Source organism: Carassius auratus, chromosome 31 (genome assembly GCF_003368295.1).
Source record: "Carassius auratus strain Wakin chromosome 31, ASM336829v1, whole genome shotgun sequence".
Classification (NCBI taxonomy): domain Eukaryota; kingdom Metazoa; phylum Chordata; class Actinopteri; order Cypriniformes; family Cyprinidae; genus Carassius; species Carassius auratus.
This window is the reverse complement of record NC_039273.1, coordinates 5,128,369-5,155,505: the sequence shown is the minus strand read 5'-3', so window position 1 is coordinate 5,155,505 and position 27,137 is coordinate 5,128,369. Positions and strand designations below refer to the sequence as shown.

Below are 27,137 nucleotides of genomic sequence, written 5' to 3'. Positions count from 1 at the left end.
CAATAAAAATGCATGTTTTATTTCAATATTTGTATCTACGACATTTTGCCATGATACTAAAAATTCTACAAACCAAAAACAGCAAAGATCAGCGCTAATTAGTATTAGTCTAACTTAAATATTAAGTAAATACTATAAAGGGGAAAGGGAAAAAAAAGATCATGGGTAATAAAGGACAGGTGTGTAATATTAACTCCACTGTAAACAGACTATAAGATGTGTTTTCTAATCTAGACAACAAACCAATAACCTTAGCATTTAAATCCCCAATAGTACAGAAATAATTTAAATGACTCTTAATGTAATACAATCAAGTGTACTCACTAACAAATCTGAATTACAATTTAAATGGGTGAAAAATAATGACTTCAATATGTGCAGCCTCCACACGGTGCACCATGATTAAAAAATATATTAAAATCACAATTAAATAGTTTTTTATTAGTTTATTCAAAGCCAAGTACTGTCTTCGTATTTGCATCACGTGCTTGCAAATTTAAGAAAACGGTTTATTATGCTGAGGCAACACGGCGCAATCCTGGGACAAATGGGCGTTAACAGCGCCCTCTAGCGTCGGTTGCTCTGCCACGCACTCGCACCGAGCTGTGGGCGTTTCCAGTCAGCTGAAGTCTTGCCACTTGGATACTTGACTTGGCCACTTCCCCAAACATCCTTCCACCTGCATTCGGTCAACCAATCGGCTTTCTGGCACTGCGAAATCTCAAGTACATAAATGGTTAAAGGGAATTGTCAAAGTCACTTTGAAAAGAAGACGCATCTTTAGAAATCATGGTGCCCCGACGATCATTTACCATTGACACCGAGAAAACGACAAGGACGACATATGTGCTCGGAACGGAGTTGACGGTGAATTTAAACAGGTGGGCGAATGTATTTTTCATGCACTACGTGAATGGATTCATATTAATATTAGAACGTTGTTTTATATTATAAGGGCAACCACACTGGATGCGTTCTTGCGTTTGTAAACAGCGCAACGGATCAAGGGAATTAAACACATTAAACACAGCGGTCTATTTTGACATATTTAAAGGGACAGTTCGCCCAAAAACGAAAGTCCCTTTATCATTTAACGTTAACATACTCGCTCTGTTGTTGCTTCAGAACCCGTTTGACTGTTTCCTTCCCTGGAGAACAAAAGGATACGTTAGAGAGGATTGTTTGTTTGGATCTGACAGACTGAGTCTCTATTTGCTTTCGTTGTAACTTAACGTATATGTTTGAATGGTGACCAAAACTGTCAGTACGTAATAAAATGTATGTTTACATGCTACAAAATTCCTGCTAGCTAACGTTAGTTGTCTTATATGATTTATATTTTATTCAACGTTGTTTGTGATCAGTGTCAAATTGACCAATCAAGTAACGAGTATATAAAATATAAAAAGCAAATGGTTAAAGCATGTTACTGTCTGTCTGACCTCTGAGTTTAATTTAGATCAAAGGAACATATTTAAAGAATTTGAATTGCAAATAAAAGGGATTCGTTTCAAAATGTCTATTATTATTTTAACAAGCACTTCATTACAGACTCCGGGAACCCAAACAGTCAGTCTAAACATAAAGTCACTTGAATGGGTGTATACACCGACCAGATGTTATGCAGTTTTGCAAACATGATTTAGAACTAAAATCGTCTATTGTTTGTAAAGTTTCTAAACCATTCATTGGCCACATTTTTCTTGAATGAACTTAGTTTTCAATATTTGCAAATATAATATCAACATCTGTTTGTCATGATTGATCTGTTTTTGTTTTTCTGCGTCGCTGAATATTTGCTGGGAGAATTCAGGGGGCATTGATGACTGAAGAATTTCTTCTTTCAGTTCCAAAGGCGGATGAATGCAGTTGTTGTGCTGCAACATTATTTAAATTCATCACTGAACTCGTCTCAATGCTTCTGTTTATAACAGCCACTGCCGACAATTTTATTTGATGTCTTCCAAACCTCCTAATAGCTCTTTTCTTTGGGTTTTTAAAATCCATTTTTTATTATTATTAGCCCACAGTGAAAGAGACAACCCCCCAACAACATCATCATGACCAGCGCCTGTTGCCTTAGAAGACAGAATTGAATCCTAAACCTATTATAAATAACCCACTAACTAGTGCAGTAGTTGTGACATTTGGGTTGGTGACATGCCATCAGTGGTCTGACATGCTAGAACTAATCATCGAAATCCATTTTAAATTACTCCTTAAAAATTCATGTCAGAAAATTGTGGTTCTCATGGTTTAAAAGTTTTTTTTCTTTTTTTCTCAGAGTATATATGTGTAGATTTTAATTGACATATTAAATGGTCTTTAAGTGTTGTCCACAGGATTATTATGAGACAGATCATTTGACATCATATTTGCCAGTAAATCAAAAACTTTGTCATAATGATATCATCCCTTTAATAAGAGATTTCTTCATACAGAACTTCCTTTTTAACATCAGCATTAAATTCTCTAAGCACCACATTGTAGATTCATAACTTTAAACATGAAGCTGCCAAATCAAAATGTCAACTTTGTTACCTTTAGGTTTACAATTTACAATTAAAAAGAACAGTTTTTTGTATATATGTATATATTTTAGTACATTTTTATTCCAGTAGTGGCGAAGCTGATTTTCAGCATCATTACTTTAGTCTTAATTGTCACATTCATTCAGAAATCATTCTGTATTATTATCCATGTTCAGATGTAGAAAATCAGATGTACTGCTTTATATTTTTGTGGGGGAAAAAAGGTCAAAAGAAAAGCATTTATTTAAAATGTATATCTTTTGTTAACAAAAATGTCTTAAATGTCACTTTTGATCAGTTTAATCTGTCCCTCCTGAATAAAAATAAATAAATGATTGATTCTAAATATTTCAATATGTTTGTTTTAATCAGTTGGGTTTGATATGGTGCAATACAGTTCCTTTGTGTAATATCCTACAGAGAAATAGATAAATTGTGTGTGTTCTCTACAGGTGTGCCCCACCGGAGTCCAAATTCTTCTCGGTAAAATGCAGCCCAAACGTGTATTACAAGATCACTCCCCAAGCCAAGGACAAGAACGCCGTTCCGTACCCCCTCACCCCAAACACTGTCCTCATCGTAACCATGGACGCAGTCAGCAAGACTGCCAACGACAGCAAGGTACCTACAGTACATCCAATCACCTTTGTCCTAAAAAAAAAAATCTTCATTAAGAACAAACACTGAAAAAAAAAAAGAGTGGTATTTTCCGCATTTGGAGGAAAATTCTTTGGAATGGATTTAAACAAGATAAAATGTTTGAAACCGAGCCAGAAATACTAGACTCTAGTATTCGAAAGCATCAAACTAGCACAAATATTTAAAAGAAGGATGTAATGGGGGAGTTTTCTGTGCCAGATTCCACTTGGGTATATTTCTCGATGTTTGACCAACCTTAGTATGAAAGCAGATCATAGTCCTTTAGAAAATAAACAGAACTGAAAGAAATCAAGAGCTGCAGACAGGAAACTTGTCTCGGCTTGTCTCGTCAGCCTTGTTACTCTGATGCACACGATGTGGTTGACCCTGTTACTAGTCTATGCAGGAAACTGTCTACTAGGTTAATGTGTCAATATGATCGCACGTCATTTTCGCAACACTGTCTAGCACTGACGGCTTGAAATCTAAATGCATTTAAATTCATTTTGATGCAATCATTACAGTACAGTGATGAATCACTCTAGTAATAAAAAAGCCACCTTAATTGTCACAATGATCCACATGATGCTTGTTTCAACTGATGCGTTTCAGCTATCTGTGAGGTTCTATGGAGAGAAAACTGAGGCTCTCGGGGATGCCCTGCTGCATCTAACAGCTGTTGGTACGTCTCCGATGTTTTCATTCTGAGACATACGCCTGTGTTTATGAATATTGCTTATGTAAACCATGTCTGTGCTGTAACAGTAAACATCCTCATGCTGGTGGGACTGTGAAGGAACAAGTGAACCTCATGATGTCTCTGTTCTGTTGCAGAGATATCTCTGGACGTAGATGCTGACCGAGACGGCGTTGTCGAGAAAAACAATCCAAACAAGGTGAGCTTTGTTCAGTTGCATCATTATTAGGGAGATTTGTTTTTGGCTCATTGCTGCAGGTTTGGAAATGGTGCTGAAAAGGTCTGATCAGATTAATTCGTTCAGATGAATTCGAAGTCTTCTAGATGATATTCAATGTTCAGTTTGTTTGCACCATCATCAAAGAAGATATTTGAAAAATTTCAGTGTTTTCTTTTTTTGCCAGTACAAACTCAATCAGGTTTGGAAGCCTGTGTCTGCTGTGGAATAAAACATTGTGACACTTTATCTCACAATTCAGACTTTTTTCTTGCATGTCTGTGTAATATCGCACAGTTGACATTTTTTTCAGAATTGAGAAATATAAACTTGCAATTGCAAGAAAAGTCAAAACTCAGGATTGCAAGAAAAAAGGCAGAATTGCAAAATATTACTCAGAATTTAGAGAAAAAAAAAACTCAAGAATGACAATAAAAAATCTCAGAATTGTGATTTAACAAAAAACTAAGTAAAAAGTTGCAATGAAATGTGTGTGTGTGTATATATATATATATATATTTTTTATGTGGCAGAAACCGACTACCATAATAGGATCCAATGTCTTTTGAACCCCATTGACTTTCAAAGTATTTCTTCTGTGTTCCAACAGCATTGTGCTATTGTAGATATTAAAGATGTTATTTGAAGAATGTGTGATGGTAGATGATTCTGGCTCTAGGGATCGTGGAAGTGGGGTCCAAAGGGCCACGGTGCAATTCTGCTGGTCAACTGTGACTCAGAGACCACTTACAAGAAGACACTGGACAGTGACAATGATGAGATCCGCAAAGTCTCGGGTGAGTCTGGGCAGGTCTGGTGTCAGATATGGGATGCCACAGACATGTAAGTGTAAACAGACTTTGTACTAAAGTGTGTTGTATTTAATCAGCATTTTTAAGCACCATAGGCAGGCAAAATCATACTTCCTTATTCATTCATTATTAATCTTGTTTGGACAGAATGCATTGCATGTCCAGTAAAACTTAGTTTTTACTCTTACAGTTCTAATAAATATACATAAAAAAATAGATCCATAAAAAATAATTAAATGTACAATTTCACCCAATTTTGTATAGTTTAGTTAACATCTGACTCTACTCTTCAAATGCCAGGCCATGGAAAGGAAGTTTTTTTTTTTTTTTTTAAATTGCAGATTTGCAGGACATGTCCAAGATGATCCTGCGCACCAACGGTCCAGCTGAACTTCCTGAAGGCTATAAACTGACCATGCACATCTCACAGAGCACTTCAGAGAACGTGAGAGTCTTCAGACCTCGCGCAAAAGGAAAGAAAGTCGATGGTTGGAGTGAGTGAATAATATATTTTAGATAATATACATTACAATGTTTTCAGTATACATTTTTGAAGAAAAATGCTTTTTGGAGCTTGTATAGTGTTTACTAAGCAAAAAACTGATGCATCATAAAGGAACATCAGTATTTTACTGAATGAGTCCTCTTTCTTTCTTACCAGAGCATAAACTCCTGAAGTTGTTCCTGAAAGATTATATCATGGTGGTGGGAACGGAGATGCTGACACAGGAAGTGCCCTATCTAGGAGGCAAAACTGAACAGGAATTCTTTGTTGAGGGTCTTCGTTTCCCTGATATAGACTTTGATGGGCTCATCACCATCAACCTCAGTCTACTAGAGCCCTGTGGCAAGGTTAGTCTGAGCTGATCTCTCATGATAACGTTCTGTGCTTTTATGTAATGCAAGAACTTCTGCAGTCTGTAATAAGTTAGACTATAACTCCTCTATAAAATGAAGTGAGTTTAGAGTTATGAAACTCTAAATACTAATGACATTTGTTATTATTTTCTTAGGGTTTCCCTGAAACTCCAGTCTTTACAGATAAAGTGGTATTTCATATTTCTCCCTGGATCATGACCCCAAACACGCTCAAACCTGTGGAGGTGTATGTGTGCAGGTGATTCAGTCCAAGCTTTCTTTAACCCTTCATGTATCATATAACAAATATTGCCTTTCCAGAGATGAATACAGATTTTCCTAGTTTTTTATTTTTACCACTTACTCTTTCAGTCATGGGGAATACTGACTGTTTTGTCTTTCTTGCAGCACAGATGATAACTACGCATTCCTGAAGAGCATAAGGAACCTGGTGGAAAAGTGTGGCTACAAACTGAAAATATGCCATAAGTACATGAACCGAGGTGACCGCTGGATGCAGGTCAGTGAAATCTGCATAGGCTGATGTACTGTTAACTAGACAAGCATGTCAGGTGACTGTCATATGAGATGAGTAAGTCCTACTGACTCACACTCTCTGTCTCTCTCCTTCCACAGGATGAGCTTGAGTTTGGTTACATTGACTCTCCCCATCATCACTTCCCTGTTGTACTGGACTCTCCTCGCGATGGAGCACTTCAGGATTTCCCCTACGACTCCATTCTGGTGAGTGAGACGAATAAATGCACCCAAATTCACCCAAAATGCCCATGCTATTCCAGGCCAACACTGGCATCAAATTCTGAGCATGCACAAATCTAAATAATCTGAAACATTGTGTCACAGGGGCCAGACTTTGGGTACGTGACACGGTATGCTTTAAATGAGGAGGTGAGCAGTCTGGACTCCTTTGGTAACCTGGAAGTAAGTCCACCAGTCACAGTGAACGGGAAAAGTTATCCACTCGGCAGAATCATCATTGGAGTGGCGTTCCCTACGTAAGTACCTCAACTCGAACCTCCTAACAGTAACCACTACTAAAATGCTGACAATATACATTCACTTCATATTGTTCCAAACACTTATATGTCGATTCGAATAAACAAACTAATACCTGAAAGATCCATCAATAATTTTAGTGTTTAATTTGAAGTGCAACACATGGCCGCAACATGACCAAAGTCGTCCAGGACTTCCTGTGGGCACAGAAGGTTCAAGAGCCAATAGCGCTGTACTCTGATTGGCTGTATGTGGGTCATGTGGATGAGTTTATGAGCTTTGTTCCAGCCCCTGACCGAAAGGTAAACCGATACGCTCAGAATACTACAATACGCTACCAGTCAAAAGATTGTTATAATTAAGAATCTCTTATGCTCACCAAGGCTGCATACATTTAATCCAAAATACATTAAGAATAGTATGTTTTCAAATGCCAGTACTTTATTCTGAACATAGCCAATACCCAAAACAATGCTAACTGTAATGGTTGGATTGTTCAGAAATTCAGGTTGCTGCTGGCTAGCCCTGACGCCGGATACAAAGTTTTCAAAAGCTTACAAATCAGTGGGAATGGAAAAGCAGAAATGTTTCTGGGTAAACACTCACTACTTTTCTGTTTCCAAAAAGTTTACCGTCCGCCACAGCTAACAGATTTGCCTGAACAGGTTTGCCAGAGGCCATCTCTGTAAATGAGATCCTGAGCGACAAAAAGCTACAAGCTGAAAACCGATACGTGCAGGTCAGTGAAATACACAACATTCACAAATACTGTAGCGCTTTGTGTCCAAACAGTACCTACCGTATTTTCCGGACTATAAGTCACACTTTTTTTCATAGTTTGGCTGGTCCTGCGACTTATAGTCAGGTGCGACTTATTTATCAAAATTAATTTGAAATGAACTAAGAGACATGAACCAATAGAAAACATTACCATCTCCAGCCGCGAGAGGGCGCTCTATGCTGCTCAGTTATCCTGTAGTCTACCACTGAAGACATAGAGCGCCCTCTCGCGGCTGTAGACGGTAATGTTTTCTCTTGGTTCTAAATTAAATGCGACTTGTAGTCCGAAAAATACGGTAGATATATTTGCAGCCAGATTTGACCACTTATGGGAAAGAATAATGCTGGCATCTTCTAACCTTTCACTCAGAACTGTATTGACTGGAACAGGGACGTGCTGAAGAAAGAGCTGGGGTTGGACGATGAGGACATCATTGATTTGCCCATCCTGTTTAAACTGTCAGAAGAGGAAACGAGGGCTGTGGCTTATTATCCCGACATGGTACATAATCAAGAACTAACTGAAAGTCCACTCACACTTGAACTATTTGATTTTTCTTGTAATTGAAAATTAAAGTGTTACATGATACTTCAGAACTCATACTAATATGCTATTTGCTGCTCAAGAAACATTTATTGCTATTATCAATCTTGACAACAGTGCATACCTTAAATGTGAAGTATCAGGAACCTATGCTCCTATATTCAGCTGCTTGAGGAATCTGCTGTTATAGTTTTCCCATTGCAATGTCCTTTTTGTTTTGATGCATTACCTGTATTTACCTACAGGTGAACATGATCGTGTTGGGGGATCAGCTAGGCATCCCAAAACCGTTTGGGCCGAAGGTGAATGGCAGGTGTGCTCTGGAGACAGAGGTGTGTTCTCTTCTGGAGCCTCTGGGCCTCAAATGTACCTTCATTGATGACTTTGCCCCGTACCACAAACTGCTGGGCGAAGTTCACTGCGGTTCCAATGTTCTTCGAGAGCGCTCACCTTTCAAATGGTGGAACCTAGAGCTGTGAGAGAAAGCGACTAGACCAAGTCTCTTTAAGTGATGACCTATTAAGTCTTCACAGTAGTTAGTTCTGGCAATAAACAATACATAGAGTAGAATACTAACTGGATAATTCATCTAAAAATGAAACATTCTCATGATTTACTCACCCTCATGCTGTCAAGCTCCGAAACCGAATGAGAAATCATTCATATCACTGTGTACGGTTTGGTATTCATATAACAGCTCTCTATGAGGAGCAGACAGAAGTGCTTGTTCACTGATGAAAGTCTTTTGTTGCACCCACACGTTGAGATTTGAGAGCTGCTGATTTTCAGTAAATGCAACTTGAACGAGAGCAGACAACAGTTTTTAGTACTTTGTAAAATTCTTCTAACTTTCCTCTGATAACCAGGCCTTTTTTTTAGCAGTATAGTTCCTTCTCTGGCTGTAGTGGTGTTGCTTCAGGATTTCAAAAATAAAGGGCTTACAATTATACATAATGCTTTGAAAAGTGATTCAAAATAATGTTAAACTGTTGTTTTATTGTCTTTTTCTAACAAAAAGTTTACAAAGCCTTTCTTAACTGTGAACCATGAATGTTTATTCTGTGTTGCCTTACTTCTAATGACTGAGAATTTGATTTAAGAACTGGGAATCTGTGATTTACTGTCTTGGGTGTACATTTTTCCATAATGTCCATTACAGCAATAAACATTTAATTACCCTCTGATTTTTATTAAACGCAATTTATTTGGTTTTATTACAAAAAAAAAGGGAGAAAATGTTGTATTTACAGTGAAACATTTCATAAAGTAGCACAATAAGCACTTGTAAGGGACAACAATCACTTGCAGAAAGCAGTCAGTGTTTGTTTGGAATGAGTTTGTGCTTCATGGCTTTAACATGTGCAAACACATTCTGTACAGTCGACCAATCAGCAGAGACTTAGGACTCTGACACAGTGAACGTATGGATTCAACAAGCCAAAAATATTTCTTCCTTTCAATTAACTGTTCTAGAAGTATCACCCCTGAAAGCACCCAAGCAAGCAAAAATCTCTCAAATTCTACTGTACCTCTTCAAACAAGAAGCAAATTGGCATATTCGTTTTACAAAAAAAGTACCAAGGTATTTTCATGTTTCTGAACATGAAACTGTCATGTCATGTTTCTTCTATGATGATAATACCATGCTATTCTTTGAAATGTGCATCATATACAGTAAATACCATCACATTTTAAGGAGCTGTAAAATGACTAAAATTTCTTTGCAAACATAGACATTTCATCATTAAATGAATAAAACGTGTATTTGGGTTTGAAAGCAAAATAGAATACATAACATTTGGTATTGAACAAAGCATCTGATGAATATATTTCGACCAAGTGTATTCCCTAATCCACATCCACTATCACATGTGTCTGCAGATTTACATTCATATTGCTCACACATAATATAAGCTAAAACATCTTCAGGACTTCAATATATCTGACTTGAGAGACACTGATGTTTTAATCTGCACAGCTAGCTTTAAAACATGACACTATTACATTAGTGCACAGATTACACACAGACAGCTGCGGCCTTACAAAAATATATTGATCAGTAAAACAGCATAATCTTAATAAATAATATTTAAAACAGCATATCACACCTGATCTATTAATCCTAAATTATGGGATGCAGAAACGGCTTGGGTGCTCGATGCCAGATAGAGAACTATGCTGAAGAACAACATTTAACATTTACCTATACTCATTTTCAACATCATTACATTATGACAACAAAACAGAACCACACATAGATGTGTATTACAGTGCATGATGGGTTTATGCTGAACCTCATTTGTTTTTCTTAAAGATGTCGTAAGCAGTGACAGCTTACCACCCCGTAACTAAAAGATCTACTCACCGCAGTGAGCCTCAATAAATAAATAAATATGACAAATAAAACCCAAACCCACTGAATGAGAAAAGAAAAGAAAGCAAGCAGCCTATGATAAGGCCATAATCATGTGTGATTCATTGCCAGCTGGCAGCTCTTTTCTGTTCTTCTCGATGTGTACCAGCCTTCAGCACAAGCCAGGCAGGTTTGCTATTTTGTCTACAGACCAACAGCCACATGATAGAAGATAAAGGGCTTGTGTCCGTCTGATGCACACTTGCCCGACTGTGCGCCGCAGGGCTGGAGCTAGCAGTTCGATCCCATTCACATCTGTGTCTCTACAGGAACTCACGTCGAGTGTCCGCTGCAGAGGGCAGCTTATGAAAATGCTGAAAATAGAACATAATTAATAATTAAAGAGAATAAGATTTATACAAATGCATATAGTGTACATGCAGTTCAAACGTTTGGGGTTGGTAAGACTGTTTAATGTTTTTGGAAAGTCTCTCCCTCTCACCAAGGCTGCATTTCTTTAAAACAAAAATACAGTAAAAGCAGTGAAGATAGAAATGTTATAACTTTTATAACTATTTTAATAAGCTATTTATTTTTGAATTTTCAGCATGGTTACTCCTGTCTTCAGTGTCGCACAATCCTTCAGAATCCTTCTAATATGATTTGCTGCTCAAAAAGCATTTCTTATTGTTATCAATGTTGAAAACAGCTGTGTAGCTTAATATGTTTGTGAAAACCGTGATACTTTTTAAGGATTCTTTACTGTCACCTTTGATCCTAAATGTCTTACTGATCCCAAACTTTTGATTTGTAATGTAAATTTCCGATTGCCATGCTACTTTACAAATATCAGTACAAATGCCTTAACAAAAATCATAAAGGGATTAAAATGGGTCTTTAAGAGGTATAACAATGCAACTATAATCAAATGATCAACCCAATAAACATATCAAAACAGATAAAATCCACTTTTTGCTGTTCCTAACCTGTTGATGGACATCCATGAAGTCATCTACAGCCTACAGGACAGCTAGCAGTTCTGTGCAGAAAAACGACATTAGATCTGATGTTCAAGAGCAATTGTACGGCTACAGAGAGAAACAGTCATGCTATGACTTTAAAGGGTAAATATCAGTTTAGTTATTTGCTTAAATCCACTTATAACATTAGTCAAGGTTCATAATCATCTTCCAACCTCTATACGGGACGTTTTTATTCTGCTCTTCCTGTAGGACTATATAAAAATGCCTTTTTTATGATAGGCATGTTCTTATGGCAAGCACATTTCTTACCGAGTGTTGTCTCTCTGTTTTTGGACGAGGTTCAGATTGCTGTCGAAAGGGACCTATAGTGAAACAAGATTAAAAAAAGACAAAATTCTAATGAAAACTGAAAATATCAAATCTAAATCTAATTCAAAATATTAATAAATACTAAAGCAGTATCAATAACACTAAAATAACACAGGCTCTATTGTGGGCCTTAATTTCATCATGTATATTCCCTTAGTATTTATGAGACAATATTTACTCATAATACACACCTGCAAAAGTTTTATTTTATAGTTAATTATGGCTGCAACAGGTTAAAAACAGATCTCCAATGATTTCCTATTTATTTTAGCTCACTTCTGATTGAAATAATAGAAGTAAAATGAGCACAGTAGGACGGTTGTTGGTCTGTCAGTGGTGTAATTTGAATGTGATACATTCATCTCTTATAATCTTTTTTGCTACTGTTACTGATCAGGAAAAATCCTTTACATTATTCATTTGGTGGATGTCTTTATCTCTGGGAATCAAACACATGACTTTGGCATTGTCAACAATCACACTCTACTGTTTGAGCTAATGGGATGCTAATGCTAATGATGAAGCTACAGTACAGGGTTGTAGAATAAGCAATATTTGTCTTATACAGGCTTAAAGGATTAGTTCACTTCCAGAATAAACATTTCCTGATCTTTACTCATTCCCATGTCATCCAAGATATTCATGTCTTTCTTTCTTTCTTCAGTTGCAAAGAAATTTCTTTTTTGAGGAAAACATTCCTGGATTTTTCTCCATATAATGGACTTCAGTGGTGGCCAATGGGCTGAAGGTTCGAATTGCAATTTCAGTGCAGCTTTAAAGGGCTCTGCATGATCCCAGCCGGGGAATAAGAGTCTTATACAGCGAAATGATCAGCCATTTTTATTCTGGAAGTGAGCAAATCCTTTAAGATGGGTAAACTGCATAATATTCAAGATGAGCACAACATATTTCTGGCCTCCTCAATGAAGCATTTTACACGCACAAAAATTGAACAGTCAAACATATAAATGATCATTATGTAATAAATATTTGCTTGGGTTGTTGGGAGGTGAAATGTTTGTTCTGTCTCACCCTGTGAGCTGCTCTGACTAGCAGTACCAGAGCCGTCTTCCAACCACACACCGCTGTATGTGAAGGAATCTCGTTTGTGAGGCGTACCGGCTGAAGACAGACTCTCCTGTGTTCCAGAAAAATGAAAAACATATTCAAACAACAGAACCATTCAGTCTTGCCAAATAATACAGGTGTATTGATACTTCTGTTCAGACAATTAAATGCAAATTCCATTACGCCTGTATACATTTGCCTGTGAATAGAATGGGTGTTTAAATAAAGGTGTTTTTTTTTCTGCCTGTCAGTTTGTTTGAATATATATGAATTTTATCCAGTGACAACAGTTTGATCACAATGTAGTGATCTTTTAAGTAAAGTATGAGTCATGCATTGATCAATGATGAGTCAGGTGTTTGTGACCATACCAGTCCGGTGTCGTAGTCCTCTGTCACTTCATGTTCCTGCTCGTTCTTTTCCTCCACGCTTGTGAAGCTACTGGCATTGGACGAGGAGCGAGACAGATCCTGAGACTCCGGGATGGAGGGAGCTCGACAGCACAGGGCCGAACTAAAAACACACACACGCATATGCACATATAAGAGATCAAATCAACCTGAAAGGCTAGAATAGTTAACCCCAAATTTTTAGTTTGCTAATAATTTCTTCAAAACTTGTTTTGTAACTTCTCAATGTCTTGAAAGGGCTGAGGGTGAGTAAATGTGTCATTTTGGGGGAGTGAACCACTCCTTTAACTAATCACCATTAAATACATTTGGTCAATGAGTAGATGCATGTTCTTTTTGATTTAATATTGTTGGTTGAGGTATACTGTATTTGATTCACTTTTGAATTCAAACACATTTTGATTACTGTATCACACATTAGCTGCACATAAAAGGCCAAAGCTGCTCACTTTTTTTACCGTTGCACCTGGAAACTACTTTAGACTGATTTATTTGCACCAGCTGCACTGTCCATGTGATTAAAGTGTGCTGTTTGAGATGTATTTTGATAATGGAATACGTTATGATAGCACTAAAGATATTCATGTTCAGTGATTGCTAGTGTAACTTCTCAACACATTCATAGAGGTTAATGTAGTTGTATTACTAATGACTCATTGACAAACTAGTAATGTTTAAACTCAAATATGGTAAAGCAAATATCTATTATTTGCAGCTAGGAGTGGTTAATAAAAGCAGAGGATAATAAAAGATCTGAACCTCACAAGGAGCGGCCCGTGAGCAACTACCTATAGCTCCCTTTGAACAAACTACTTACTACACATGAACATGTTATTCAACTTTGAGCATATTACATATACAAATAATAGACAAAAATAAGCTTATAAATCCCAGTGTAACAGTATTAATTTTCAAAGGAAATATGTTTTTGATCCACATGCGCTACAGTTAAGAAGTATGGGGTCAGTACAAAATAACTGAATACCTGTATCCAGGAAAAAATTAAGTGACAGTAAAGATTTTAAAAGGGTTTATATATATATATAAATATTTCAAATGATGTCCTTTTCAACATTTCATTCATCAAAAAATAAATAAATAAATAAATAATTAAGCAATAGTGCAGAAGTGCTTCTTCAAAGGCAAATCAGCATATCAGAATGATTTCTGAAAGATCCTGTGACTCTGAAGACTGGAGTAATCAAGCTGAAAATTAAGCCTTGCACCACAGGAGTAAATTATATATATATAAAAAAACATCAAAATAGCAAAACTAATATTAGAAAGTAAATAAAAACAATTAGTTCACATGATCATAGACACCTTTCCTGGAATGTAAAGATCAGATTATGTGAAAAACTGACCATCCATATGCAGGAAGAGTGTGATTACAGGCAAACAATGTCAGTGTTTCATTGGTGCTCACCCAATCCTGGTGATCTGCATCTCAGGAGAGCTCTGACTGGGTGAGTTGTCTAATCTGAAGTCCTGAGTTGTGTGTCCACCATCAGATGTCCTCTGTGGACTAGGGGACACTTCGCGACTGCTGAAACATAATGATTAACACATCTTAAATATTGTTTTCAGAACTGCATTTTTCATATTGGAGACCGAATTAACCAGACCTAAAAAGATACTTATTTTTCAGATACTTACTAGATTAGATTATAGTCTTTGTTATATTTCTTTATATGTTTTTTTACTTTTAATGAAATGTAATGGATTATGCTTTACAAGAATGTATGCCTTTTGTTCTGTTATGATGACAGAATTGCCACTGTGACATTGTTCAAAAACATCAATGTCTGTATGAATTGCATTTTCATGTGTTTTTGAATAAACTAACAACCCATGTTTGTTTAAAAACTTGTGATAAAATGGCTTCAACTACTAACAGAAAAGGCTGTCCTACATAGTTTTTCGTACCTTCTCTCCTGAACCTCTTGTATGTTCTCAATCCCAATGGCACTGCTCCTCCTGGAACTGAATGGACCAGATTTCTTACGGGTTGGGCTTTTTCCAGGAATAATCAAGGACTATGGAGAAATCACATTTGGGTCAGATTTAATAGTACATTTGGATGGCTAATCGGCTGTTATGTCCGCCTGTCATGAAAGGCTCTCACAGTGATTGCTGTTGCACTTGTTGTTACAGCAATGGAGATGGGACGGTACTTGTGGAGAGCCCCATCTGTTCTACCGACCACCAACCAAAGAGATCATAAGAGCCAATTACAAATCAGTTTTTTTTCTTTTGTAATGGTGAAATGATAAAGATCAGAAATGGCAGGAGAAGACCTGGTCTACCATTAGCACAAGCCTCACAGATGTGCCATGATGATTCAAGCACAAGGTCAAGCGCAGTCGCAGGGCACGACGGATGCCAGCTGTGACTCTGCTGGGCTGAGGGATCAGAGGCATGCAGACTGGCACAAACTGAAGCTGCCACATTGTTTTGGGGCTTCTCATGACAGCCTGCATTTTTTTAGCAAGATGTTTTGTCTTTTAAACAATTTAAGGTCGGCTGACCTCCACAAGGGCCTTCATACTCACAATGCCGGGTGTTTTGGGGGCGTCTGGTGGGTTGTGTGTAAAGTTTCCGCTGTGGCTTGTGGAGACGGTGTGTGGTTTTTTGTTGCTGAGGCCCATGGCATCCATAGACTGACTTCTATTGCGGATTACTCGCTGGAAAGAGAAAAACAATGCACTGCATCACTGCAACACAACACTAGAGGACACTACAACTGCTTATATGAGAACCAGGAGGGCTAGAGAGAGTGAAGGACAGTGAACGAGTGAAAGTGGTTAGGATTGGACTAGTATGCTAAAAGATTTCAAAAAAATGTCAGTATGCAAAGAACACCAGGTCACTTTCTTTATTTGCCAAAATGTGCAAAATGTAAATAATGTACTTTTACTTACAGTGCACTTTTTTCTTTTACTAGATTTAATTGATTAATCAACATGGATATAATGTTTCAACACAAAATTATATCAAAATTGTAACTTACTGCCGTTAGAAACATTTAATTGTTCTATTATACACTGTTTAAATACACTACAGCTCAAAAGACTCATGTCAGTAAAACTGTATGAAATTAATACTTTTATTTAGCAATAATTAATTAAACTGATCAAAGTGACAGTTATGACATTTATATTTCAAATTACAGCTCTTTTTGTTTGTTAGTTTTTTTTGTCTTTCTATTTATCAAAGATTTAAAAATATTTAGAAAATGACCATGGTTTCCACATCGTGTTCCAATATTAAGCAGCACAACTATCATCAGTAAATGTTTCTTGAGCACCAAATCAGCATATTAAAAATGATTTCTGACGGATCATGTGACACTGAAAACTGGATTAATGATGCTGGAAATTCAGCTTTTAATCACATGAATAAACTACATTTATTTTTTAAATATATTTAAATAGGAAAATATTAATACATAATGCATGCAGACTTAGTGATCTTAAGAGATTTCTTTCAAAAACATTTGAAAAAATATTTTACACACATACAATATACAATGTATAATGCATTAATTATACTTTAATATCACACTATTTTTTGCATATTACACTTTTGGATGCAATAATTCTAATCTCACATATAGGATTTACAGTATGCAAATTGAAAAAGTCATCTCTGCTGTTCACCAGAACTCTTTTGTCATATACAAGCATCATTTTGACAGTAAATATTGAAACAAATAAAAAACCTATATAACAACTTGAAGAGATTCAAATGGATTCTACCTTAAAAGACTCAAAGAAGCCACTGCCGCCTCCTCCTCCATTCTCCAGCTTGTCATCATCTCCTCCGAGTCCTATCATGGACTGGCTGTTCACATGCAGCTCCTCGTATAAAGTCTCCAGCAGAGCAGAACGTGTCCTCTCCTGGAGAACAAAGACATTTTAAAGTGATATGCACGCAGATGCTCCCAAACAAATATGAACACAAACACATGCATGTGTGCCCTTCTCACCTCCAGCTTTGCAAACTTCTCCGCTTTACAGCAGGAATATTCAGCATTGATCAGTTTGGTCAAGAGGAACTCATGAAACTCTGGACTCTAAACAAAACACAATGAACAAAGTCTTAATTAGACACAGAAAGCCATTCACAAATGCACAGCGAGCGATAAAACAAATGCATGCAGCTATATACACATCTCCACAGTTGAAGGATGTGTAGAATTTTGTAAAAAGAGCTCCACAAAGATTCCATGTGGAGCTAGTTCAACGACATAAGACCGAAAAGATGTACCTTTTTAAAGACCGCTGGGTCTGGAAGGGCAGGGCCAAAGAAAGGCACATCATCTCTTGCCGTCACAGATACCTATAATATCACAAAAGAAATGATGACACATATCAGGAAAGCTTCAAGAAAATTATTTACAAAGTTGTTTTGCTATATTGGAAATCATCGATATGACTTCAGAACTGAATCAAAACATTGTATGTTATCACCTATGTCAAGCAATCCATGGCTCAAGATTCATTTTGAAAGATTCAAACAAGATTAATTACCTTATAAAGGACGTTTTCAGTGCAGGCGTTCTCCACTTGCACCACTATGTAAGCGTGAAGGAAATTTGATGCAATCATATCGGGTACAAACGGTGTATTTTCTTCTTGGAACACAATGGCCACGATGTCATTTCCTATATGCCTCTTCCTCTGCAGCTGAAATTAAGGCACACCAAGACAACCCAAACTGTGAAGTAATAAGAGGAAGCTGCCCATAAGGTCTGTACAACTGATTTAAGATTCACTTCTTCGAACAGACTGGCCAGAACAAAAACTTGAACTGAAAACTAAAATAGATCATGCCATTGAAAAATGTATATTTGTTGTCTCGAACAGAATCAACACTGTTATATCAGATTGTGAGTTTTGTATAAGAACATGATTGCTTACAAATGCAGGAATCTTGTCATGTGGTCTATCTGTATTGCCCAAAACAATTTTCCCTTATAAGGGATAAAGTAAATAATAATAATAATAATAATAATAATAATAATAATAATAATAATAATAATAATAATAATATACTACTTTTATGTCAATAAAACACACTTCTTGTTGTTTCATAAAGTTTTTCTTTTAAAATTGTCTCTTACTGGTAATATACAGAAAACAAGTTTGTTCTAAGTGTGACCAAAAAAAAAAATTTAATAAAAAAGTTTGAAGATTTTGTATTGGCCTACTCATAAATAAATACACATTTTGTTCTGAGTAGACCCACACTAAATTTTCATACTTTTCATATTTATGCTCACTGATTGTGGATGATAATGTTCAGAAATACAAAGAAAAGAAAAAGAATAAAAGAAAAAAAAGAAAAGAAAATATATTATATATACAAAATATTCATTTCCTTAGGCAAGACACCAGATTATACTTCTTATTAAATTAAACATTAACACAAAGAAAATCAATCAAACACTGCATACAAATTAAGTATAGTTTTATGATTTTGTATGGTATATTATGAACATATTCCTTTTTGTTGCACTGCATTATTTCCTTTTGAGTTTGTGGTGATGTTTTGCGAGATTCACCTATATACTGACAAAGATCATTACATTTCCCACAAAATAACAATATTGGATCATAATATTATACATATTACAAACTGATTTGTGTCTTATTGCACCAATGATGTCAAAGCCCTAAACGTCAGAACAAGAATTACATTTATACTTGATTTAACATTGCAACAAAACATTATTAGCTTTCTGCAGGGTGTCAGTTTTATCTTCTATAAATCTTCAAAGGTTTATCCGATTAGCTTTCCTCGGTTGAACCGTTCGTTGGCTTGTCTTCACAGTTTGCTCATAAATACTTAATAGAGAGTGCTGTCATAACAGAAAATAGTTCACAGACATTCACATGTTCAAAAGAAAACTGCTTGTCTTTATCATCAAAGTGCTCAGGAAATTAATCAAATGTATTGAGCATGTTTGCAGCACTGTAGCAAACATCAGTCAAAATTATGTTTTTAGATAGAAACAAACCATTTTAAGGCAAAAAAAACACATTTGTCGTGTCAGTCTGGAGGCCATTAGCATATCGCTATACTGTAACTCTCATATGACATCACATATCTCGTGCAATATTGATTAAAAAGCAGCAGGTGATGAGTCTGTACTCATATGTCATCTCTGGCCTCTGAGGCACCATACCGAAGAGGGTGTGTTTTAGTGCTCAGCTTTGTCTGTGCTCAAACCCCTAGGTGACATTCTCTCTCTGAGCAAAGCAAAGCAAAGCATGCATGACAACAGATGGCTTTCAAGGGTTAGTCCTTTGCACTGTGTGGTTTGCAGAGCATGCTGTTGGTCTGTGCATAACACAGTGGCCAAGCAACTCTGGGGGGGCTGCAACTGGTAATATACCCAAAACTAATACGAGATGTGACATAAAACAATATCCCAGAATATTAGTGGTTCGTCCTAAGCATGCTCATGTATTTACCCACCCTCTACAGGTAACCAAAAGTTGATTTAGCTAAGAATAGGAATCTAAAATCTGGGGAAACAAAACAAAACATGAGGTCTTACCTGCTGGGTATCACCTTCAGTGTATGGGAGCTTTGTGGACACGTGGAACATTATCTCTTTATTGTGGAAGTTGTGATAGACTGACTCACTTCCTGTCTGTCCATGTGCCACATCCAGGCCTCCACGAAAGCTGTATTATGAAAGAAGAGTTACTCTACAAACTCAAACATACCAGCTGTACAAACAACCTTTTGTTGGCCCTGGGACAACATTGCAATAAACAATCACATTGCTCATTAAAACCTGACCTAGACTTGAAATCAAAGGCAAATTACAATATCATAAGATTGACTTCAGCTCTCCACCTAACCCTAAAATGTGAATGGTAGATAGCAATGTTGTTCCAGGAGCAGGAAAAATGTCCTGCTTTGGTACGGTTCATGCTAAATACTGTAGGTCTATACCCTTTAAAATCATGAAGTTCAATCGTCTCTCCCAAGAACTCCAGAAACTCAACAAAAGCTGGACTTTCCTCATTGTTTCCGAATAGCTCCTCTTCTGATGTCTGAAAAAAAAAGAGAACATTTTCAGTTCACAATTAATTTAAATTGAGCAAACCAAGAATTCAGATCTCATAAAGGTAAGCCAACCTGTGCAAATTTCTGGTAGATGACTCCAAACTTGAAGTTGTTGCTGATTACGTGCTCATCAAAGGTCACAATAAGCCTGGATGCCTTTAAATGGGTTACAAATGAGGGACAGTGAAAGAAATGTCCATGACATTCGTTTTTGAGGTTTCTATTCCAGCTTACCTTTGGGTATAAGACAGGATAAAATCTATCCACATTCACCTCTTCACAGACGAGCTTAAAAAAATACAAAGATTTAATGTTTAAACGAACATACATATTTTTAATCAAATAATTGTATATGATTACTAAGGCTATCAATTTAACATATTCATTTAGTAATTCACCTTTTGTAAGATCTCATTTGCATTGGAGTTTTCTCAGCAAACACTAATATATGCAAATCATTTCAACTGAATGTATAATTATAATTGCAAAAAAATATAAAAATAAAAATTAAATATAATTTTAACTGAATTCATCCACCTCTTTATTTTGTATTTTTTATCCACTGACAGCAATGCAAAATTCTTCTTTGCTCAACTATTTATGTTAATGACCTACCTTCGCCATCTGGACAACATTAGGGAACTCGGTCAGACAAGAAATTGGTATCACATCATGGCAGGTTTTAAACTTTGACCTACAATTAAAAGACATTAGATTCACAGTTAGCGCCAGCATTACAAACTAATATAGTAACAGTATAACCAAACTAGACTCAACTGTACTTCACAAACACATTCTCTGAGACAAACTGCTTATGCTACTCTATCGCTTTGAATAAAAGAGTCTGCTAAATGTAATAAAGTAATGTAAATGTTATATTTAGCAGAAAGGACAATGACACAAAGAGAGAGATCAATGGTACAGTAGTGCAACTATTAAAAAAGTAGCCATGCGAATCACTCCAGCATTCAATTATCTTACAGCCAATACACAACATTCAAAGAGTCCCCGAAGAGATCCTTTTATAAAGTGAAGCTTTACAGATCAACCTCTCTCTGACATGTACACTGTCTCTTATTCCCATCCCCATCATTAAAGGGTTTCGCGACAGGCTTTAGGTTATAAAGAATGGATGTGCCCTTGTGTTTCTGCTGGCTATTTTAAGCACTTAAGTCAGAGCATCTCTGAAAATGAACAATGAGAGAATATGTGACAGGAGAGTGTGGATGTGAATGTTTCTTTAAAAAGAAAAGTGTCTGCGACTGGGTTGTGCACCATTCAGAACTGAATTGAAAATATCTTTTAAATTCCAATTCAATTTATAAACCTGGATATCAATTAAGGTAGCAAAAGGGATTTGTAAATCGAAGTATATAAGGACGTGGCATTACAAGGGAATGAGGGTCTGTTCTGAGAACTGGGATTGGCTTTATACTTTTACAAAACTGTATATCAGCGATTTACTTTTATATATCTCCTAAGGTTTTTCAGGAGAAACATCTGCAACAAAAGATTTAATGAAAAACAGAATTCAAAGCATCAAAGCAATTAATTTTTGTCATCTGTGAATAGTCAAGAGTGTATGTTTGAAGTACCTAAGCATCAGTCGAAGGTGCTCCTGGTCTCCAATCACATCATACTTCACCGAGAAGACCAGGTGGCCCAGAGCGCTGTCCACTGAGTAATAATTAAAGTGCTCCTGCAGAAAGAGTTATACATGCATAAACCCTCTGAAAGACTCTTTACATTATCACAGATTCCTAAAAGCTCAGACCCTGAGAGACATCAAGCTCAAAGAGTATTATTTCTGCAGAGGAAGATGAACAGCAATAATGAGACAAAACAACCAACCGTAAGAATCATCCATCCATTTGATCAACTGTTTTATTATTTTAAACTATACCTCAACACATGTTAATATTGCAGGTAAAGCATAGATAAATAAATTAGATATGCATATACAAAACTAAATACTCTTTGTATAATAATTTATTTTTAAATGGGGACGCAAGGTAGCAACAAAAAAAGGAACAAAATAAATGTTATATACAAATGTGCATAATATATCATACTATATGTTATATAATTTCATACTGCCAATATTTGGCCTTTTTAAATAGTCATCGGTTTGATGAGGCTGATATCGTTTTTGATTTTAGTTGATTTTACTATATAAAATTCCTGATCGCACATTGTGGCTGTTTTTTTTTTTTTTAAATAACTTGCATATTACATTTTCCATACATTAATATTATTTTCATTACAGTATTGACAATCATTCTGGTTAGTGCCTGTAACAAAAAAACAAAACAAAAAAACCTAGCTGACTGACTGACAGACATATTGTTATCATATCTTTAAAGAGTTAATTTAGCTTTGGCAAACCTGATTTCATTGCTAATTAAATTAATAATTTCATATAAATCGGTCAACTTTGTCTCACCTTGCCCAGGAAGTGTTTCCTATAGATATTGGCGATGCTGTTCGTCTCCAGTTTAACCTGTGATGCGGGGCAAGGGGGCGGTTCCTCTGGTGTGGAGGAGGAGCCTAAATCATGATTGGTCCCTTCAATCCAGTAACCCCCAAACTGGGGCAGCAGAATGAGTGGTAAAGTGCCTGTTCGTCCCAAAACCTGCCAGCCCACAAAAACAAAAATCGCAATATTACAGTACAGCATAAAAAACACATTCATATTTACATATAAAAAAGCCAAACAAGTTTGCAACCTCATGGACGCTGGGATAAGGAATGTAGTCTTCCTCTGTCTGTGGGAGGAATAGAGAGGGATGTAGAAAATAAACATTTTAGTCATTAGAGATGTAGACATTTTGGGCCCTTCATTCAAATCACTTTAAGCTGCAGATGAAGGAAATATGAAGATGCATAAAGAGACCTGTGAAGACTCATGATTCCAGACAAACTGTCTAGGTCTATGGCGTATGGTGAAAGCATCAGATCACAAGTTCTGGTGTTTTCTGTTGGCTTGTTTCATGCACAGAACAACAACAAAGTTCTTCTATATGTTCTTCTATTATGGGCATTTATATTTCAAGTTGAATGTGTGATTCACCTTCATAAACTCATATATGTATAAAGCATTATATTGTAAGTCAGTCTGTGTATGAGTGCAGCCTAAGGACATGTTCTAGCACAACAAAACAGAGAGCAAAGCTAAACAGAAGATGCATTTGTATAACACTTTCAAATACCGTACCGTATCCGTAAGACACATTTACTTTCATAAGCAAAAATAAATAAACTGGGACAGCGAATAAGAAAAAAAAAAGACCTCTGCCAATGGATTAAACACACAAAAAAACATAATTTAAGCGGAAAACACATTAATTTCTTTGATGTACTTCTGATAGTTATAGTGAATTAAATTTTAACTATGCAGAATGACAAAAAGTTGAACTATTTTTAACTCATCATGGCAGCATGTTAAAGGATGAATTGCTTATGGCACAAGATTCTGAAACAGTGACATGTACTGTAATTTAACTTGCATTTGAACACACTTTATAAATCAATACTTGTATTTTAAACATCATCATCATCCATCATCTTACACTTTTACACTAAGCTACCTGCAGTGCATTTTGGGATTGTCTTTTTTTTACAGTCCTGCCTTATAGTATGGCCAAAAGGTATTATAATCCAAGTCAGAAGAGCTCCTATGATGCATTTAAATGTCAACATTTTAAAGCAGCAGAGCTTTTGTGAACCTTAAAGCTATGAGAATGAGGATTAATATGAAAACATCCATCTGTAACAAAAGCAACACTGTGTTTCTGTGCACATGTGATAAACAGCGCTGATGGCAGTGACTGTGAGAGCGAACTGTAATGACTATAACACTTGATGCTTGTTTGTGTGGCTCTTAATGTACACACTTACTTTGAGAGGAGGTGGAAGAGTGCCCCTCTGCTCATCCATTCTGCTGCTCTGCATTTACAAAAAGAAGAGGATATTAAACAGTTCATTTAAAAACATCCATCAAATGGAACAAAGGAATCAAAAAATAAATAAAAAAATATTAGAATAGTAAATACCAGAAATAAAAATTCATCATTTGTTAATAACTTGAAATAATATATACTTCTGATAATTCTCAAAAATTAAAAACATGGCTAATATATGCAAAAAAGTAAGTACAGACATTACAAAGACACACTTAGGTTTGAAACATATTCTACGCAAGTATTCAAGCTTCGAAAGCAACAGTGAACACTGCATAAATATATTGAAAATTAATTTATTATAAATAAATGTATAATAAAATAACAGATATTAAAAATAAATTGTCACCCCCTTTAGATTTGTTACAGCCCATACGCAATTATGCACGCTATGTACAAAAATTATGGGATTGAAAGTCTTATTAAAATGTGAAATAAACTGACAGTTTTAGACGTTTGGAAACTCTAACATAAAAATAAATATGTATTTCATTTTTAAAGATTTAACTACTACTTCATAATAATTTAATTTAAAAAGTCAGAAGCATAAAATGCTCTTTGTGCTTCAATTATGAAGGATCACCAGGTTCAAAAAACCTTCAAATGTGTTGACCAAGCATCTGTGTAACTTACGTAGACTATATTTCTAGTCTAACAATGTTTTCTAGAGTTTAATGACAGAAGAGCCCAAGCTACATATATAAATGTTAAAGTGACATATCTGACGTATTTGAGAGAGAACCTCAGAATATAAATGACAGGTAGATGACAGTAATAATAAGCAAAGACAGGAAATGTGTCACCAAATTGCTGGTCAAAAAAGGTCAGCGGTCATAAAAAGGTGAGAGATAGCAGGAAAAGCAATAAACACAAAACCGGATGGAAATGTGGACTTCTCACCTGCATTAACTCTATCATTGCAAATATATCTGATGTCTGAGAATCAGGAAGAACAGATAAAAGAGAGGGGAGAGAGGAGGATGAACACAATGAGAAAGAGTGAGATCTGACAGTCTGCGAGTCCACTTGACATGAGAACGACTCTCGTCTCTCTCAGTGACAGTGGATTTGCAGTAATGAAAGGAGCTCCCTTGCCTTGATCCTTCAATCGACAGTGCATCAGACTACCAGATGTCCTTTCTCCCTATCATACAGTTCATCTCAATAGGAGATAAAGACTGTGAAGCAGCATAATTTAACATGGACCCAGAGCAGCTCTGCGTATGAAGGATATGATCTGACTAACTACTGCTGCGGTGCAGTGTAATATCTTTCAGCCCACAGCTCAGAATAAACCACCATAAAAGCCATCATGAATTAAGGGGAATGTTGTTCAGAAATCACTGCCTGCTCATTAACATGTTTGATAATGCTCATACTTAGGGTTATGTATTTGAATAAACCCATAACCCTAAATATTAAACTTAACTCATCCTACACCTTCTAAGGGAATGGATTTTCTGCTGTTAGAAGATAAAACAGGTCAAATACAAATAGAGTTTATTTTGAAGGCGGGATAACACCAAAACCACAGCCAATCAAAACACCCCTACAACCATCTAACTACACCCTAGCAATCTCATAGAACATCCCTGAAACCACATAGCAAAATATTTGCAAGCTAACAGTAAATTTTGCTAATGCAAACACTAAAAACCTAGTTTGTCAGAATGCAGTCCCATTTTTAATGTTTAATGCTGACAAGACTGCAGAGTCAGGTAGGACTCTGCAAAATCATTGCCAGTAAATAATTTTTCTCAACAAGAAAAGTACACATAAACTTGCATTTACATAACACACTCGCAAAGTTCAGAGTACCTTAAATGACTTCACTGTAACAAAACACTGAACTGAAACTGGAACTTTTTTGTGTTTCTCCCTATGATTCGCTGATACACACACACACTCACATACACACACTTGTGGTTAATTTATTTTTGTTGTTTTTATATTAAGCCAACAGCTGCATGTTTCTTTAACTATGGACACTTTTGGGCCTGTTGACTTTCAGAAGGCTCTTTTTGAAAAATTAATACAACTAACTTTCACATTCATATAAAGAATTTGTTAGTTTTAAGATAAATCAACCCCTAAGAGTGCCTAAAGTTGAAGAAACATCAAGGGCCCTATAATACACTCGGCGCAATGTGACGCAAGGTGCAGTGCAAGTGTGTTTGCTAGTTTCAGTCCGGCGCTGTTCGCATTTACCCATCCAGCGACACGTCGTTTAATTAGCAAATGCATTTGTGCTCATTTTTGCGCCCATTGGGCGTGCTGGTCTAAAAAAGAGGTGTGTTCAGGCGCATTGCTATTTTAAAGGAGCTGAAAATATACTGCGCCATAGACCAACTCAAACCTGGTCTGAAGTCTGGTGCAATGTTTTTTCTTTGTTATTTAAAGAGCGTGTTAGTATTAGCGGGTCCACAACGCAGAGATGCACAGCGGCATACAAACATGCCAAATATAAAAAAATTAAGGATTGCAATGCAAAATAATTTTTTGTAGTCTAATATTATATATATACACACATATATATATATATATATATAAATGCCTACATGTCATAATGGATAGTCATCGCATGTATCAGAATTAGGCTATCTATTTGCTTGCAGACGACAGCTCCGATTCCGGAGACGCGTTCAATCTTTGTGCTTGCCAAATTCCGCCGTGTAAATAGCAAATCCGTCATGGCATGAGCGCAACTGGCTCTTAAAAGGAATTGAAGATGAGACTCTGATTGGTTTATTGCATGTTACGCCCAAGAAACGCCCATTACTCATTAAGAGAATAGGGACAACCCGTTTAGACCATGCG

General features: G+C 36.3%; 2 protein-coding genes across 10 annotated transcripts in view; one reads left to right on the top strand and one right to left on the bottom strand.

Moving 5' to 3' along the window:
- The first annotated feature begins 614 nt into the window (after positions 1-614).
- Positions 615-9,279, top strand: LOC113050299 (protein-arginine deiminase type-2-like). The gene is made up of 16 exons (XM_026213126.1): positions 615-881; positions 2,984-3,152; positions 3,783-3,852; positions 4,005-4,066; positions 4,764-4,881; positions 5,238-5,390; positions 5,558-5,748; positions 5,910-6,013; positions 6,163-6,274; positions 6,391-6,498; positions 6,619-6,770; positions 6,926-7,073; positions 7,272-7,365; positions 7,437-7,510; positions 7,922-8,053; positions 8,341-9,279. Exons 1-16 carry the CDS (start codon positions 790-792, stop codon positions 8,572-8,574), a joined length of 2,013 nt encoding a protein of 670 aa, XP_026068911.1. The 5' UTR covers positions 615-789; the 3' UTR covers positions 8,575-9,279.
- A 560-nt stretch (positions 9,280-9,839) lies between these two features.
- The window catches only part of LOC113050298 (rap1 GTPase-activating protein 1), a 64,481-nt gene continuing 47,183 nt past the window's right edge, over positions 9,840-27,137 (bottom strand). For 6 of the 9 annotated variants that reach the window (XM_026213124.1, XM_026213125.1, XM_026213116.1 and 3 more), the window contains 21 exons: positions 24,259-24,306; positions 23,088-23,126; positions 22,805-22,993; positions 21,957-22,060; positions 20,977-21,055; positions 20,596-20,649; positions 20,434-20,517; positions 20,248-20,348; positions 19,844-19,973; positions 17,811-17,966; positions 17,548-17,619; positions 17,267-17,353; positions 17,037-17,177; positions 15,831-15,962; positions 15,205-15,314; positions 14,705-14,824; positions 13,240-13,381; positions 12,833-12,938; positions 11,741-11,793; positions 11,435-11,487; positions 9,840-10,822 (listed from right to left, as the gene is read on the bottom strand). In XM_026213124.1, coding sequence (XP_026068909.1) covers positions 11,479-11,487; positions 11,741-11,793; positions 12,833-12,938; positions 13,240-13,381; positions 14,705-14,824; positions 15,205-15,314; positions 15,831-15,962; positions 17,037-17,177; positions 17,267-17,353; positions 17,548-17,619; positions 17,811-17,966; positions 19,844-19,973; positions 20,248-20,348; positions 20,434-20,517; positions 20,596-20,649; positions 20,977-21,055; positions 21,957-22,060; positions 22,805-22,993; positions 23,088-23,126; positions 24,259-24,297 — 1,947 coding nt within the window. In that variant the 5' untranslated portion in view covers positions 24,298-24,306 and the 3' untranslated portion in view covers positions 9,840-10,822; positions 11,435-11,478. Of the gene's footprint in view, positions 10,823-11,434; positions 11,488-11,740; positions 11,794-12,832; positions 12,939-13,239; positions 13,382-14,704; positions 14,825-15,204; positions 15,315-15,830; positions 15,963-17,036; positions 17,178-17,266; positions 17,354-17,547; positions 17,620-17,810; positions 17,967-19,843; positions 19,974-20,247; positions 20,349-20,433; positions 20,518-20,595; positions 20,650-20,976; positions 21,056-21,956; positions 22,061-22,804; positions 22,994-23,087; positions 23,127-24,258; positions 24,307-25,220; positions 25,257-27,137 lie in introns of all 9 variants that reach the window. The other 3 variants (XM_026213121.1, XM_026213120.1, XM_026213117.1) reach the window with 3 other exon arrangements.

Excerpts from the sequence above, each read along its gene's own strand:
- LOC113050299 (XM_026213126.1), top strand. The coding sequence starts at position 790 with ATGGTGCCCCGACGATCATTTACCATTGACACCGAGAAAACGACAAGG. Across the intron at positions 4,067-4,763 it reads AGAAAAACAATCCAAACAAG|GGATCGTGGAAGTGGGGTCC; the intron begins GTGAGCTTTGTT and ends TTCTGGCTCTAG. Across the intron at positions 6,014-6,162 it reads GTGGAGGTGTATGTGTGCAG|CACAGATGATAACTACGCAT; the intron begins GTGATTCAGTCC and ends TCTTTCTTGCAG.